This window comes from Cucurbita maxima, unplaced genomic scaffold (assembly GCF_002738345.1).
Source record: "Cucurbita maxima cultivar Rimu unplaced genomic scaffold, Cmax_1.0 Cma_Scf00009, whole genome shotgun sequence".
Taxonomy (NCBI): Eukaryota; Viridiplantae; Streptophyta; class Magnoliopsida; order Cucurbitales; family Cucurbitaceae; genus Cucurbita; species Cucurbita maxima.
Window position 1 is genome coordinate 2,492,488 of NW_019272025.1, and position 15,927 is coordinate 2,508,414.

At 37.1% G+C, this 15,927-nt stretch overlaps 3 protein-coding genes across 8 annotated transcripts in view; 2 read left to right on the plus strand and 1 right to left on the minus strand.

Annotated features, from left to right (window-relative positions):
* Nucleotides 1-1,355, plus strand: part of LOC111484231 (xylulose kinase) — a 4,936-nt gene extending 3,581 nt beyond the window's left edge. For all 4 annotated transcript variants that reach the window (XM_023130746.1, XM_023130749.1, XM_023130747.1 and 1 more), the window contains exons 7-9: nucleotides 455-732; nucleotides 908-977; nucleotides 1,058-1,355. In XM_023130746.1, coding sequence (XP_022986514.1) covers nucleotides 455-732; nucleotides 908-977; nucleotides 1,058-1,261 — 552 coding nt within the window. In that variant the 3' untranslated portion in view covers nucleotides 1,262-1,355. The remainder of the gene's footprint in view (nucleotides 1-454; nucleotides 733-907; nucleotides 978-1,057) is intronic.
* On the minus strand, nucleotides 1,289-7,146 carry LOC111484215 (protein DETOXIFICATION 46, chloroplastic). 2 transcript variants are annotated; one of them, XM_023130726.1, is made up of 14 exons: nucleotides 6,536-7,143; nucleotides 5,657-5,751; nucleotides 5,479-5,587; nucleotides 5,259-5,314; nucleotides 4,854-4,909; nucleotides 4,354-4,492; nucleotides 4,135-4,272; nucleotides 3,993-4,061; nucleotides 3,773-3,883; nucleotides 3,444-3,572; nucleotides 2,797-2,874; nucleotides 2,023-2,094; nucleotides 1,854-1,916; nucleotides 1,289-1,766 (listed from the first exon to the last, which is right to left on the minus strand). In XM_023130726.1, the coding sequence occupies exons 1-14, from the start codon at nucleotides 6,957-6,959 to the stop codon at nucleotides 1,665-1,667; spliced, it is 1,641 nt and encodes a 546-aa protein (XP_022986494.1). In that variant the 5' UTR covers nucleotides 6,960-7,143; the 3' UTR covers nucleotides 1,289-1,664. The 2 variants fall into 2 exon arrangements, with proteins under 2 accessions (XP_022986494.1, XP_022986495.1); XM_023130727.1 differs by lacking the exons at nucleotides 1,289-1,766; nucleotides 1,854-1,916; nucleotides 2,023-2,094; nucleotides 2,797-2,874 and adding an exon at nucleotides 3,085-3,250 and having other exon boundaries at nucleotides 6,536-7,146.
* A 2,904-nt stretch (nucleotides 7,147-10,050) lies between these two features.
* LOC111484252 (squalene synthase-like) lies at nucleotides 10,051-15,886 on the plus strand. Of its 2 annotated transcripts, none has more exons than XM_023130777.1 (14): nucleotides 10,051-10,522; nucleotides 11,538-11,580; nucleotides 12,261-12,350; nucleotides 12,458-12,533; nucleotides 13,369-13,438; nucleotides 14,109-14,252; nucleotides 14,356-14,460; nucleotides 14,564-14,710; nucleotides 14,788-14,863; nucleotides 14,968-15,056; nucleotides 15,173-15,264; nucleotides 15,362-15,407; nucleotides 15,510-15,586; nucleotides 15,659-15,886. In XM_023130777.1, exons 1-13 carry the CDS (start codon nucleotides 10,328-10,330, stop codon nucleotides 15,543-15,545), a joined length of 1,209 nt encoding a protein of 402 aa, XP_022986545.1. In that variant the 5' UTR covers nucleotides 10,051-10,327; the 3' UTR covers nucleotides 15,546-15,586; nucleotides 15,659-15,886. The 2 variants fall into 2 exon arrangements, with proteins under 2 accessions (XP_022986545.1, XP_022986544.1); XM_023130776.1 differs by having other exon boundaries at nucleotides 10,053-10,522; nucleotides 15,493-15,586; nucleotides 15,659-15,874.
* Nucleotides 15,887-15,927: the final 41 nt, after the last annotated feature.

Genomic DNA, 15,927 nt, shown 5'->3' on the forward strand with positions numbered 1-15,927 from the left:
GGGTTTTTTTTTTTTTTTTTTTTTTTGTAGTATTCAAAATTTGGTTTGGATTGCTTAGATATTTATGAAAGGGTAGATAATAAAAGAAAGAAACTTTTAAGGAAAAGTAGGGTTTATAAGCTTAATTTTTAAAAATACTAAATAAAAAACGACATGTTTGTACGAGACCTAAATATTCAGTTACTGAGTTTTGATTACGAGTTAAGTGAAAACAGTCACAAATTCTTAAGACAGAAAAAAACACTCTAACAAGACTCCCTGTGGCTGGAATATTACTTTTACCTCCAAAACTTTTATCACGTGGGCAGACGGTTAGCTTGCTGCCTTCGCCTCACTCTTTATTCGGGGTCCAATTCTTTCTCCATTTTTACCCTTTGGTTTTGGATGGTTTTAGTTGCATTTATCTATTATATTCTCTGCCTTCTCAGTCATGTTTGTACTAAATGCTGTTTAGGTCACTTCCTTGGGATCCACGCTTGCCATCAAATTATTGAGTACCAATAGGATTGACGATGCACGGTTTGGAGTGTACAGCCACCGACTTGACAATATGTGGCTTGTAGGAGGTGCTTCAAACACAGGAGGAGCCGTTCTAAGGCAAATCTTTACTGACAAACAATTAGAAGAATTGAGCAAACAAATCAATCCCATGAAAAGTTCTCCCCTAGATTACTATCCTTTGACTTCAATTGGAGAGAGATTTCCGGAGGCAGACCCACAAATGGCTCCCAGGTTTCATCTCCTGTTTCAATCAATAAGTCCCTCCCTCCTATGTTGTTGATTTCATGTTCTTCACATCTTCATTCGACAGTTGCGTCTTTAAATGTACTGTTTTTACTGTTTCTAAAGTGGTACAAGCATCATAAGTAACTACAACTTTGTGGATTTCTTTGTTTTTCATATATAGATTACATCCACGGCCAGAAAATGATGTCGAATATTTGCATGGAATTTTGGAATCTATTGCCCGTATTGAGGTAGGGGTAAATGACACCATTCTCTTTGGATCAAATCCTTCGACTAGAAGCCTCAAATTTGGTCTCTTTTATACATTTAGGGAAAGGGTTATAGGTTATTAAAGGATCTAGGAGCAACTCAAGTTGAAGAAGTGCTCACAGCTGGAGGTGGATCCAAGAATGAGAAATGGACGAAGATACGAGAGAGAGTTCTTGGTTTGCCTGTGAGTCGGGCAAGTCAGACCGAGGCTGCATATGGAGCTGCTCTATTGGCATTAAAAGGTGCGCGATTATTCATGCAATGAGAGCTTTGTACATTGTTGAACCCTGAATATTTTGCCATTTTGGTGGCTATTAAACAAACTTATATAAGCTTCAATTAAAGAATAGTGGTACAATCAAATGAAAGATGCATACTTTCAGGCAATTTTGACAGAAAAAAACAACCTTAAAGGCAACACTCCTTATGATGCACAAGCGAAAGACTTCATTCAGATATAGCTAAAAGAAGCCTAAGATAAAGTTAATCTGCTATCTGTTTTAAGCTTCATTCAGGAGCACAACCTTCCAAAATTGCCGGTGAAATTCTATGCTTCTTATATAACACTGGTTTCAGCAGCCATTCAGCTTAGATCTATTCCTTTATCAAACTAGGGCAAAGACATCGAAAAACTATTGAATCGTCCACAGCAGCTCATATGGACTCACCTATGCAGCTTTTGGCTTTTCTAGTTTATAATGGCTTAAATCACTGCTGTAAAGCATTCCATCAGGAGAGAGGATGCGCCGAAGAGCGATAAGAAACCGAGCCTAAGTAAGAGAAAGTAAAGAAAGTGATTTTAGAAAGTGAGAAGAGCAGCTATCTTCACATAATAAGTACAGATATCCTATTCTTACCCATTGAAATCCGGTCAGCGCATACCAGCAGCCTGTCAAACCATAACCCCTACTGCTAATAACCTGGAAGAAGTTGCACAGTTAAAGCAGAAAGGAAGAAAATAATAGGGTGGGAAAAAGTTGTGAAACCATCAATAATGAGATTAAAGGGTTGGGGATAAAACATTACCAGCAATACAAGGGCGCCAAGAGAAAGGCATCCAGTCATCGACAAACTAATAAATTTAAGATCTCGGCCAGCCTGCAAGAACGAAGAGTTTGAAGTCAATACCCCAAAAGACGAAGTAACTCAAGTGCCCCAAAACATTGAGGTAACAACAAATAACATTTTAGTAAAAAAAAAAACTAGGTACTTATCATTTATTTTCTACCCCCGAGTAGATTTACAGATTTCCTGAGTTGTAAACATCGGAGAAAGAGTAGTTTTGGAGAGAAGAACAAAACATTCTTAATAAGGGTGTGGAAATTTCCACTTCCTAGCAGATGCGTTTTAAAATCCTTAGGGGAAAGCCCCGAAGGAAAAGCCTAAAGAGGACAATATCTGCTAGCTCGGCTTGAGCTATTACCAGCTTTGTGATTGTATGCATATATAAACAGAGGCAAAACAAGGGAGGACTGCATCTATCTACCAAATAAACCAGAACGTTTACATTTCTTGTTGTATTATAGACAAATCCATTTCCATAAAAGGATGAATTTCTGTGGTATTTCACCACCATAATACGATTAACAGCTCACGCTAATTCATCACAACTATCGATATAGTTGTTGTCTAATCAATATCGATAAACACTTTGATATAGTATTGAAAAGAAGGGAGTAATTTACCAGATATGAATATGAATCTGCATATAGAAATTTCAGCTATGCAATAAAAAACATAAGTGAACGTACAACTCAGTTGAAGAATCTTGAGAACAATCTTTAAGGTGAGCAAACATACCAATAACGTCCCTTCTAAGCTATGAGTTGGGGGTGTTATGACTAGCGCCAAGAAATATGGAATCAACACTTTATGCATCTGCATGTACAAATAAATAGAAAATAATCAACCTTATTGTTAGCCGCATCGATTTTGGAGAGGGGAACAAGTGCTAGCGAGGGAAAGCCAAAAGAGGACAATATCTGCTGGGCCTCGAAGGGAGGTGCATTGTGAGATCCCACATCGATTGGAGAGGAGAACGAAACATTCTTTGTAAGGGTGTGGAAACCTCTCCCTAGCAAACACGTTTTAAAAACCTTGAGGGAAAGCCAAAAGAGGATAATATCTGCTAGCGGTAGGCTTGGGTTCGGGCTGTTACACTTGACTTAATATATATAGCAGTTAGACAACGTTTAAAGGACTTTGAATTGCCTCGAGTGTCCATCAGTCAAAAACGGAATTCTGTAGTTTCAGCCTATAAATAAAACAACACAATTTGCTCATACAAAAATCTCTAGAAAGTAGAGAGAGAGAAATGTGAACTTTAAATACTCATCTTATGGCTATAACGCTTTTATGCAATGCATCAGACATTAATTGTCATGAAAATGAGGGGCGGGTAGAAAAGAACAGATTAAAATGGCAGGGTATAGATATTAATAACTGACCTCCTGAATAATCCTCTCTTCAGGTGTGAAGAGATAGGGGAACAACCAAGGAACTAATGTTCCAATTGACCCTAATATGAGACCAAATATAGCTCCTATGATCAAGAGTGACTTTAGCAACATCCGGGCCTACACAATATAAACGAATTTCCACAATAAACACAATGACTATCCATAAAAAATAGGTTCTACCATCAATAAACTACCCACCATTGCTTAATGAGTATCGATGCAAGGAAGTTCCTAAGATCTATGTATATCCACAACAACGTAAGGGATCGTTACCAAAAAAAATAATCGGCATATCATTAGCAATCTGCAATTCTTACCTTATCCAAATTACGATTCACTCCATTGATCAACCCAGGCATAAATGACTGAGCAGTTTGAGAGAGAGGTTCACCCCATACGGTACACATACAAAATGTTTGAATCATAACCTGAATTGCAGGGTAAGCCATCAATTTGACATGGCCATTGATTTCTAATGAAAAGAAAGAAGGATACTTGCATAGGAAGATAACGATGAACAGAACTATTTAACTTAACCTGATGAGCAGCCATGATGTGTGTGCCCATCGACGTAGCATAGTAGATGAGGAGAGAATAAAAAACCACCTAAACGACAAATAATCTTAGTCACGTTACTCGAAAAAAACAAATGAATGTTAAGGAATATCTAAAATAGAACCTTTGACATCATTGGTAGAAATACAGGAGCAGCAAGTCCAAGTATCGAAAAGAATTCACCAGACGAGGGAACCGATAGAGCAAATCCATTGTATGCTTTCTTGTTTAGTGCTTCTATCATCATATAAGCTGCAATAACCTAAAATCATACGGTTTTAAGGTGTGAACAGTACAAATGCAGTGAAAGTTGGCACATGAACATAAACAGAAAGAAGCATACCTGTGATACCATAGTTGCCCATGCTGCACCAGCAATACCATATCCTAGAAACATGCATAGGACAACATCACCTATGCCATTTACAATACTCGCAACAGCCAAAGCCTTCAGAGGTCCCCAGGAATCTTTCATGCCAAGACTAAAGCAAATATGAAAATGGAAGATAATAAATTTGGTGAATAATCAAGCAACTAGTGGAGTTATTCTGGAAGTTTGCACAAGCAGTGTTTTATATTGTTTCACTTTTGCCCCAGTTCAGTTCAGAGAGTAATTATACACCTTGTGGCACTTTGTGCTCAAGTTCACAGATGAAACTCATGAGGTAAACCACAATGCTAAGGGCCTCAAGTCTAAAACCTACATAGTAAAATCAGTAGCCAAAAGGATAGCTTAAATGTTGGCATATGGGTTCAGATACCAACAGCAATCATAAAACAAATAGACCAAAGCCATAACAGAAGAAGTAGATAGAGCATTGGCATGGATCTAGTAATAAGAACCTTGCACTCTGAGCAACCCAGCCAGTGAGAATTGCGGGCCATGCCAAACCTCGAATCTACCAATGAAAACGATTCTGTTCAACTTATGGAATTGTTTGAACATTTACACGATAAACATCGAAAAAAGAAACTACACTTATATCACCACATCAATGGGTACAACAAAATAGATGATTCTAGATAATAAAAGATTTAATTATCCTGACATAAATTTATGCATCAAAATTATTATGATCATTGTGTTACAAGCTAATAGTCTGAGAATATGTTTTAGTTCCTAAGGTTTGGGTGTTTTTTTCAAGTTAGTCCTAGATGACCTCTTTGCTACTCTAAATTTTTGTCAATTCACTAAGTAATGTCACGTACAACCGCCAATTTGAACATTCATAAAGCCAAAAGACAAACCTGAATATAGGTGTTTGCAGCCGGTATGATATCAGCGTTCTTTGTCCCCACAAAAGCTGAAAATTTACAATAACATCTCGGTAACCGTATCCCGCCTACTTTTAACAGATGACAAAGTTCTAGCTGTCTATGTAGCGAAATACGTGAAGGAATAGTCCATAAAACTGATGAATGTAACGAGCCCTTCATTTAACTAAGCAATATTGTAGAAGTTTAGTACCAGTTAGCGCCACTGAACCCAATAGTTTGGTAACTAAGAGCATCAGGAAACCAGATATCAGCCCCACAAATAGCAATACTGATATGTGGTGCTGCACTTCGTTTTTATCCTGCAATAACCCCTCTGTTTAAGAAATGTAGCACAAGTGTTCTATAAGAAACTAGAATACTGGTCGAACCTGTTTGGCAAGGGCTGTGGCTACCATGTTTGAAGTTGCGATACTAAGAAACATGAACACGTAGCTCGTATAATCACATAACACTGTTGCTGGGCCTGCCAGTCAAAAGTTACAAACAAAAGAAGTTCAGGAAATTAATGTTAGAAACCACGATTCTCCACAGTGTACAATATTGTCCACTTTAAGCATATGCTCTCTTGGCTTTGCTTTTGGTTTCCCCGAAAGGCCTTTACCAATGGAGATGTATTCCTTACTTATAAACTCAGGATCATTCCCTTAATTAGCCAACGTGGGACTCCCTCCCAACAATCCCCCCTCGAACAAAGTACACTATAGAGCCTTCCTTGAGACCTATGGAGCCCTCGTATAGCCTCCCCTTAATCGAGGCTTGACTCCTTCTCTGGAGCCCTCGAACAAAGTATACCCTTTGCTCGACACTTTAGTCACTTTTGACTACACCTTCGAGACTCACAACTTCTTTGTTCGACATTTGAGGATTCTATTGACGTGGCTAAGTTAAGGGCATGACTCTGATATTATGTTAGGAACCACGAGTCTCCACAATGGTATGATATTGTCCACTCTGAGCATAAGCTCTCATGACTTTACTTTGAGCTTCCCCAAAAGGCTTCCTATCAATGGAAATGTATTCCTTACTTATCTTACTTATAAACTCATGATCATTCTCTAAATTAGGGAATTAGCCAATGTGAGACTCCCTCCCAACCATACACTCAACAATTAAAACTCGCACTCGCCACCGCCACGTAAAAACCGAAGTTCGAAGACCATATGGGCAAAGAAAAACAGGAAAATTGACATATAACAAAGCTTTTAGAATCATCACAGAGAAAAATAAAAGGAAATTTAGGAGAATACCTAAAGCAGCAAGCTCAACAGCGCTTCCCTGGCCAATAACCGCAGTGTCAATGAGACTCATTAATGGTCCACAAATCCACAATCCAATGGCAGGCCCTGTAAACGTTACAATCTCCTTCATCTGAGTCAACAACCCTTGGCTCCCCAATTCTTCTCCTCCTCCACTCCCCAATAACTGTTCATTTTCTTGTACTTCAATGCCGATTTCGCTCTCAATCTCGAGGCAGCCGACTTCCCACTCGTGACGCCGGCGAGGAACCGCGAATCGGCGGTTAATCCGCGACGACAAATCTATAGCTAAAGGGGAGGAAGATGAACGAAAGAAAATGGTGGGAAATGAAGGGGGGGAGAGTGGTCTGAGATTATTAGGGTTATGGATTCGAGCAGTGACTGAGAAAGGAGAATGGAGGATTACGGAAGCCATTTTTTGGCGCCGGAAAGTTGGAAGGAACGAACTTAAGCTCCAGACTTCGGGGAGAGGAAATTAGGTCACAGTCATGAGGAGGACGAAGAAGTGGTCGGTTGAATGGTCCGCCATGGGAGCTTTTGGTTTCTGAGAATAGAAAGTTGAAAGAGGTGATGCCACGTGGACGAATCTTGGCCGTTGTCGTGTTTCAGATTAGAGATTCCCGTCCCCCACGGAGGGAGATTGAGGTGGTAAATTTATATTAATTTTCAAATAATTTTTTAATACATCATTTATATTTTTCAATAAATTGAATAATATTTCATAAACAAAAATATGATATAAAATAAAATGATTTTTCAATATAATTTCTATTAATAAATTTCATAAATATAAGTTAAAATCAATCTTAAAAAATTTGAGAAAGTTTTTTTTTTATTTTAAAAAAATACAAAGTTTTATTCATTTACTTTATATATATATATATATAAACTTAAATTTCTACGTGTGAGGGTATTTTCGTCTATTGATTTATTAAAAATCGCTATTTTTATTTTTATTCTTATTTTATATTCTCCCATGTGCCATTATATTCTATGGAAATGACTCTTTTATACTTTTATACTGTCATTTCATTTGCTTTTATCAGAATTGAAGCAAATTGGAATTAAGGGATTTTTTTATAATTAAATATAGTGTACTTTGACCCGAACTAGCTCGGCTCATGTAGCGTTACAAACATAGGTGCACATTCGAACTTCAACCTATACAAAAGGTTTTTATTAATACAACAAATGAGAGGAAGATAGTTTGGACATTTTATCTCGAGAAAAAAATTGTTTGCTTTGACTATAAAAATTATTTTTAATAAATATGTCGAACGTTTTTCTATAATATAATACGTACAAGTATTAAATTTTTTTATCTATAATTAAATTGTACCAAGTTTGTTATATTTCTCACCTCCCGAACCTCTCATTGATTTTGTACCATAATTTTGGTGGGAAATCTCACATAGTTTAGAGATATTCTTTGTAAGGTTGTGGAAATGTCTATCTAGAAGTTGCGTTTTAAAACCGTTAGACTAACAGTGATATGTAACAAGCTGAAACAAATAATATTTACTAGCAGTAGGCTTAATATGTTATATTTAGTCTCTTCCTCTCAACTGGTTTCGTATAATAAACTATTATAATTTCTCAAATACCCAAATATATATATATATTAATAACAATACCAAACACGCCTTGAATTATTTAAAAATAAAAATAAAAATAAAAATATTGATTGGGCGAAATTATCATATGATTCATTTTGAACAAGTATATAAAAATTATATAGTAAGACAAAACATATTAAAAAAAAAACCTTTAAATTTAATAGTAAGTTGTTGATCTCGATTTATATTTTATTCTCTTTTAAGTCACATTGATTTTTTCATTTAAATAAGACTTATAAATACACGTGTGGATACTATGCATAAATGTTTTTAAATAAAATTCTAATGAAGTACAACGTCACATGTTCAAGATTCGAATATGATAATCAACACATTTCTTTACTATTTTCACAAACCAACACTGATATTTTTAACATGCTTTATCTTAATACACGTGATTTTTACGAAGATTCATCGGTTGTCACTCAACATATAATTATTCAAAGTCAAATATAATTATTTTATGAAGAAAGAACGTCGTTTTCATTTTTGTACGATAATTAGTGTCATTCACTATGTGTGACAACATTAAATATATTATATTTAATGATTTAGTCGATGTGGTTAAATAAATTAATAAGATCGTTGAGAAATTTAATGAGGACGTCTACGTCACTTTAAACATATTTTAATTTTAAAAAATCTTATATTATGAAATACTTAAGTCATTTATTTTTTATTTTATTTTATTTTATTTTTATAGTTTGGCTTAGATTATGAGGTTATTTGAATTATTTGAATTTAGCAATTTTTGAAAGTTTAGTAATTATAGGATAAGATATTCCACTAGCAATATTTAAAATATCGATAAATAATTTTAAAAATTGAATTAAATACGAAAACAATTTTTTTTTTTTTTTTTTTTTTTGTCTACTTCTTAACAGCAAATTTGACAAATTCACCCACGTGTCTAACAAGGCCTCTACCTTCCACCTAATTTATTTATTTTTATTACTATTAATGCGAATAAAAAAGTTAAATTACGAAATAACCCCTCCCATGAAGTTTTTATTTGTTTGAGAAATATAAAAATATCTAAATTATTTAAAAATCCACAAAGTTACATTTATAATTTTATCGACCCATTAATTTTTTAATCTCAATTTCTACTGAATTTAATTTTAAAACGTAATAAAAGAAAAAAAAAAAAGGGAAAGAATAAAAGTATTTTTTTAAAGGAAATATGAAAAGTTAAAGGGTATTGGTGTCATTTTGTATAATTTTAGAAAATGAATGGGAAGGAAGAAGACCGAAAGACTTTGTACCAATGGACATGTATTCCTTTCGATAAAGTACACTATAGAGTCTTCCTCTATGTCTATGTAGCCCTCGAACAACCTCTCCTTAATTGAGACTCGACTACTTTCTCTAGAGCCCTCGAACAAAGTATATCCTTACTTTGTTCGACATATGAGTCATTTTTTACTACACTTTCGAGGCTAGCAATTGCTCCTCTCTAGGTTTATGTAGCCCTCGAACAACCTCCCTTTAATCCAGACTCGACTTCTCTCTGGAACCCTCGAATAAAATACACCATTTGTTCGTCATATGAGTCACTTTTGACTACACTTTCAAGACTAGCAATTTCTCCTCCCCTGAGGTTTATGTAGCCCTCGAACCATCTTCTTTTAATTGAGGTTTGGCTCCTCTCTAGAGCCCTCGAATAAAGTATACCATTTGTTCGACATATGAGTCACTTTTGACTACACATTCGAGGTTAACAATTTCTTTGTTCGACACTTAGATTTTATTGACATACCTAAATTAAAGGCATGACTTTAATAGCATGTACGACTCTCGACAATTGTATAATATTGTCATGTGGCTTTACTTTTAATTCCTCCAAAGACATTATATTAAGCTCACGATCAAACCATCATCTCCTTTTTATTTTGTTCTTGGCGAGGATCTCAACAAACACTTGGCTCAGAGATTAAAGCAAGAAACAATGAGCCAAACTTTTCTTTTAAAATTTCCCTCTTAAAAAATTCGGGTCGTCTTCTTCAAGTAGCTGGAGTCCACCCTCGATTCAGTTACCAGTCATTTGGGGTTGAATTAATCGGTTTCTTTGATTGAAGAAGAGGATCCCCATTTGAAGAATCGGGGATTTCTTCTACGGTTTGATCGACGAGAGATCTGAAGCTCTGTGGATTCCTGGTGCTTTGCAATGGGGAGTTTGGGGGCGATTTTGAGACATCCAGATGACATTTACCCGCTTCTGAAACTGAAAATGGCTGCTAGACATGCGGAGAAGCAGATCCCGCCGGAGTCTCATTGGGGATTCTGCTACACCATGTTGCATAAGGTCTCAAGAAGTTTTGCTATCGTTATTCAACAGCTTAAGCCCGAGCTTCGGAATGCTGTAAGTTGGAGATCGAGTGTTTCATATTTGGCGTTTCTTTAGTTGAATGAATCCGTTTCGTTTTCTGGTTGTTGGTGTTGATGATGATATTTAGCGTAGAATCTGATGAACTGGGGAAGATCCAATTTATTGCTCAAATGTCGCCATCAAAATCCTGTTTCAAAGTTGAAAAAAGGGATTTAGGATCATAGCAAATCATATCTTATGTTTTAGAATTGATTTAGAACACTGTTATGGTTGAAAATCTGGAAATCATATATCAATTAGTTTAACGAAATTGCTTCCCGTAAAGTTGTTGTGGCTTTTGATTTAGCAGATCACAAAAATATTTGATACTATTTGTAAAGTGGGTGAACTAAATGAATTTGGTTCGTAGTTATCCCTTAAGCAAGATATCCTTGTAACGGTAACGACCCAGGTCTACCGCTAGCTGATATTGTCCTCTTTGGGCTTTCCCTTAAGGTTTTTAAAATGCCTCTGCGAGGGAGAGGTTTCCACACCCTTACCTCCACAACTAATGTGAGATTTCACAATCCTTCTCCTTCGGGGTCCAGCGTCCTCGCTGGCACTCGTTCTCTTCTCCAATCAATGTGGGACCCCCCAATTCACTCCCTTTTGGGCCCCAACGTTCTTGCTGGCACCGCCTCGTGTCCATCCTCCTTCGAGGCTCAGCCTCCTCACTAGCACACTGCCTTGTGATCACCCCCTTCGGGGCTTAGCCTCCTCGCTGGGACATCGTTTGCTGTCTGGCTTTGATACCAACGGTAACAGTTCAAGCCCACGGCTAGCAGATATTGTCCTCTTTGGGCTTTTCCTTTCGGGATTCTCCTCAAGGTTTTTAAAACACGTTTTCTAGGGAGAGGTTTCCACACTCTTATAAAAAATGTTTCATTCTCCTCTACAATCGATGTGGGATCTCACAATCTTGTCTTACTTTTTAATGAAATTGAAACTATTTATCCATATGTTTATCCATCATAATATTTCTTATCTTGTCATTTTCGTTTGTTTGTAGGTATGCATATTCTATCTTGTTCTTCGAGCCCTCGACACTGTTGGTATGTAATGAACTCTTACTTCTTTGAGATTCTTTTGTATGTGCTGCCAGCCTTAGGTTTGAGAAATTTAATGGTTTTTTCTTCTGTAATAATGACTATAATGGCATTTTGGTGGCTTTATATTGCGTTTTACTAACCTCCTTTTTATATATCTCATGTTATCTTAGTCCAACTAATGAACTTAAGTTCGTTATCCTAAGTTTGTAACTTAGCCCTGAGATGAGAGGTAAGGTCGATTTGAATCAAATCCTGGACCTGATCTTTAATCCTATATTAGTTAATAATGTGATGGGAGAAGTTTCTCTTTTGTCATTTTTTCATCAATGCTGGCCTAGTCAAGGCTCGTCCATGCCCAATCCCAATGGACAAACCTTCGATCTGTTATGCTCCTAGCTATATATTCCAGCCGTCTTCCCTAGTCCCATCAAGCCCTCCTCTCCGGGGCCTAGCCCTCTTTCTCAACTCGAGTCTTTCTCACTTGGGTACTCGTAATCTTTGTAGTTGGCAATTTCACTTGAAGACGATCATCCCATCTTAATATGTTAATCGAGAAAAACTCGTTATCTTTTTTCTAATTATATAGATACGTATGTATGTACGAAGAACATGTTGAAATTCATGCTGGTTTCTTTTTTATGTGGATTAGTCTAATGGTACTAAAATTTATTTTATCTTTACAGAGGATGATACAAGCATACAAACAGATATCAAAGTGCCCATTCTGAAAGCTTTTCACTGTCATATATATAACCGTGATTGGCATTTTTCATGTAAGTATTTTACTTGAATTTCTGTGCATATGAGTACGATGTTATAAGAATGATTTTTATTTAAGATCTCTTCTTCTGCTAAAGTGTGTTCTTTGTTCTATATTTAGGTGGCACAAAGGACTATAAAGTTCTTATGGACGAGTTTCATCACGTTTCAACTGCGTTCCTAGAACTCGGGAGAGGGTTGGTTACTACTAGAACCTACTAATTCCTGCCTGATGCTTTATGAAAAAGACAACTAATTATTGATCAAGACCTGTTTCCTTCTATAAGTGTAGTGATAGATTTATTCATTGGATTCTATCCTTTTAATGAACTACAACAACTGGTTAAGGGTGGATGGTTGTGAGATTCCACATCGGCTGGAGAAGAGAACAAAACATTCTTTATAAGGGTGTGGAAACCTCTCCCTAACAGATACATTTTAAAAACCTGGAGGGGAAGTTTGGAAGGGAAAGTCCAAAGAGGACAATATCTGCTAGCGGTGGGCTTGGACTGTTACAAATGGTATCAGTGCCAGACACCGTGCGATGTGCCAACGAGGACGTTGGGCCCAGAAAGGGGGGGTGGGGGTGGATTGTGAGGTCCCACATCGGTTGGGAGGAGAACGAAGTATTTTTTATAAGAATGTAGAAATCTCTCCCTAGCGGATGCGTTTTAAAAACCTTGAGGGGAAGCTCAGAAGGGAAAGTCTAAAGAAGACAATATCTGCTAGCGGTAGGCTTGAGTTGTTACCCACTCGATGTTCTTTTTTATTTTATTTTATTTTACTGCATCCTTGCAATTACTTCTGTTATTGTTTTCAAAAGGAACAAGCTTTTATGACTACAAAAAATAGAACTACAAGAGATTAGATCAACAACTTGTCCAAGTCAAGAGTAACCTTTTCATTTTTGGTATCAAATAAAAAGGCTCAAAGTTTTTAAAATGGAACATCAGAAAAGCTTTTGCATAGAACATCTAATTCTGATCAAAAGTTCTTCCGTGCTTAGCTAACTGTGCTGAATTGATTTTGCAGGTACCAGGAAGCAATTGAGGATATCACGAAACGGATGGGCGCAGGAATGGCCAAATTCATTTGCAAAGAGGTACAACAAGTGTCTTGCATTTGCATATTTAGTATATTTGACACAATGGTTTTCGTACCTACGTGTAATAGCCCAAGTCCACCATTAGTAGATATTATCTTTTTAAATTTTTTTTTAAAATTTTTCTTCCGGAGTTCCCCTCAAGGTTTTTAAAACGCGTTTGCTAGGGAGAGGTTTCCACACCCTTGTAAAGAATGTTTCGTTCTCCTCCCCAACCAATGTGGGATCTCACAGTTCACCCCTCTCCGGGGCCAAACGTCCTCGCTAGCACTCGTTCCCTTCTCCAATTGATGTGGGACCCCCCAATCCATTCCTTCGAGTCTCAGCGTCCTTGCTGGCACACCGACTCGTGTCCACCCCCCTTCTGGGTTTAATCTCCTCGCTGCCACATTGCTCGGTGTTTGACTCTGATACCATTTGTAACAGTCCAAGCCCATCGCTAGCAAATATTGTCCTCTTTGGACTTTTCCTCAAGGTTTTTAAAATGCGATAGGTTTCCACACCCTTATAAACAATACTTCGTTCTCCTCCCCAACCGACGTGAGAACTCACATTTTCTTTTTCCTTCCCACCCAATAGAGTAATATATTAGTAATGGTTAGTAAGGAACGTAGCTGAAGTAATGCATTGATCGGAGAACTGAAACATTTCTTCTCTTCTCTTCTTGTAGGTAGAGACAGTTGAAGATTATGATGAATATTGTCACTACGTAGCTGGACTTGTCGGACTAGGTTTATCCAAGCTGTTCCACGCTTCGAAGTCAGAGGATTTGGCACCCGATTCTCTTTCAAATTCTATGGGATTGTTTCTTCAGGTCAGCTATTATAATTGAAACGATCATTGTGCTTTCGAACAATTCATTAATTGGTGTTGAAGTTTGACTCTGATGTACTCTTTTTCGAACTATTATAACACAGAAAACGAATATTATTCGAGATTACTTGGAGGATATCAATGAGATACCAAAGTCTAGGATGTTTTGGCCTCGTGAGATTTGGAGCAAATATGCTGATAAATTAGAGGTGCACAAGTCTATATACCTTCTGCCGCCTTTTGGTTTCTTCTTTCGTGTTCTTCGTCGTCTTCTTGTCTTATTGGCTCGTTCCACTCTTTTCTGCATTACAGGATTTTAAATATGAGGAGAATTCAGTCAAGGCCGTGCAATGCCTCAATGATTTGGTCACCAATGCATTGACCCATGTGGAGGATTGTCTAGAATACATGTCTAACTTGAAAGATCTTTCAATATTTCGATTTTGTGCGATCCCTCAGGTATGAAATGAATGCTGCTGTGTTCATCTCTTTCATGCCAAGAACAGTATTTGGACATCTATTTCATGTTATGATAGATTATGGCAATTGGAACTCTAGCATTATGCTACAACAATGTCGATGTCTTTAGAGGGGTCGTCAAAATGCGTCGGGGTACGATTTCCATTGACTGTTTCATTTTGTACAAATCCCAAAAAGGGAGCTAGCCTTCATGTAATCGACCCATAGCTGGAATTTTTATGGTGTCCGTTCTACAGGTCTTACTGCAAAGGTCATTTATCGAACGAAAACGATGGCTGATGTCTATGGAGCTTTCTTTGATTTTTCTGTTATGCTGGAGGCTAAGGTAGAAATCTTCCTGTCAGTCTCGGTGATTGCTCGGTGACTGTATATCGTTTTTCTGCATAAATATCGCATCATCTAACGTTTTTTTTAATGAAACTAACTTCCTTGGTTCTACAGGTCAACAGCAGTTATCCTAATGCTTCTAAAACCCTGAGCAGGATTGAGGCAATACAGAAAACATGCAAGCAGTCGGGGCTCTTGAACAAGAGGTTCGTATTTTTCGTCCTCGGTCGATTTCTTACCTATCTTTCACCCTTTAAATCCTCTGAGCACTCTGAAACATTCCATCGTGTTATTGTTCACCAGGGAATTGTATGCAGTAAGAAGTGAGCCCATGTGCAATCCAGCTGCGGTGAGTTTCTATTACTCGATCACATCAAAAACGATATCGTTGTAGTGTAAGAATATCTGATGATGTTTTTGTTGTTTCGATCTAGATTGTCTTACTTTTCAGCCTATTATGCATCATTCTCGCTTATCTCTCCGCTAAACGGTTACCAGCTAACCAAACAGTATGAGCATCAAACTCCGGTAAGATCAATAAATCAAACACAAGAATGTATGTCGTCGTTTATGTTCGTAGTTCGGTTTCCTCAAATGCAGGGTACGAGTTTCAACAGAACGCACCACAAACATGGGCAGTATGTTTCAGTTTGTAGCTCAATTATTCTCCCAGTGTTGTTTGAACATTACAACGGCTGTAAGTTAGTGTTTGTTTAGTACAGAGCATGAAACAAGTGAAATTCTGTAACCTTCTAATTCTTCTTTTTCAATCTTCTAATAAGGGATTAAGTCTTGGAATTATAATTTCTTCACAAATGGTGCTAATCATGGCCAAAATGAAAAAGTTGCAGGCAGCTCAAACCGATGGC

Coding starts and splice junctions, on each gene's coding strand:
- LOC111484252 (XM_023130776.1), top strand. CDS start 10,328: ATGGGGAGTTTGGGGGCGATTTTGAGACATCCAGATGACATTTACCCG. Junction 14,864..14,967: donor GGTCGTCAAAATGCGTCGGG/GTACGATTTCCA, acceptor TCCGTTCTACAG/GTCTTACTGCAAAGGTCATT. Junction 15,408..15,492: donor CCATGTGCAATCCAGCTGCG/GTGAGTTTCTAT, acceptor GTTTCGATCTAG/ATTGTCTTACTTTTCAGCCT.
- LOC111484215 (XM_023130726.1), bottom strand. CDS start 6,959: ATGGCTTCCGTAATCCTCCATTCTCCTTTCTCAGTCACTGCTCGAATC. Junction 5,752..6,535: donor TGTTGAGCTTGCTGCTTTAG/GTATTCTCCTAA, acceptor TTTGACTGGCAG/GCCCAGCAACAGTGTTATGT. Junction 2,095..2,796: donor GCTTAGAAGGGACGTTATTG/GTATGTTTGCTC, acceptor TCGTTCTTGCAG/GCTGGCCGAGATCTTAAATT.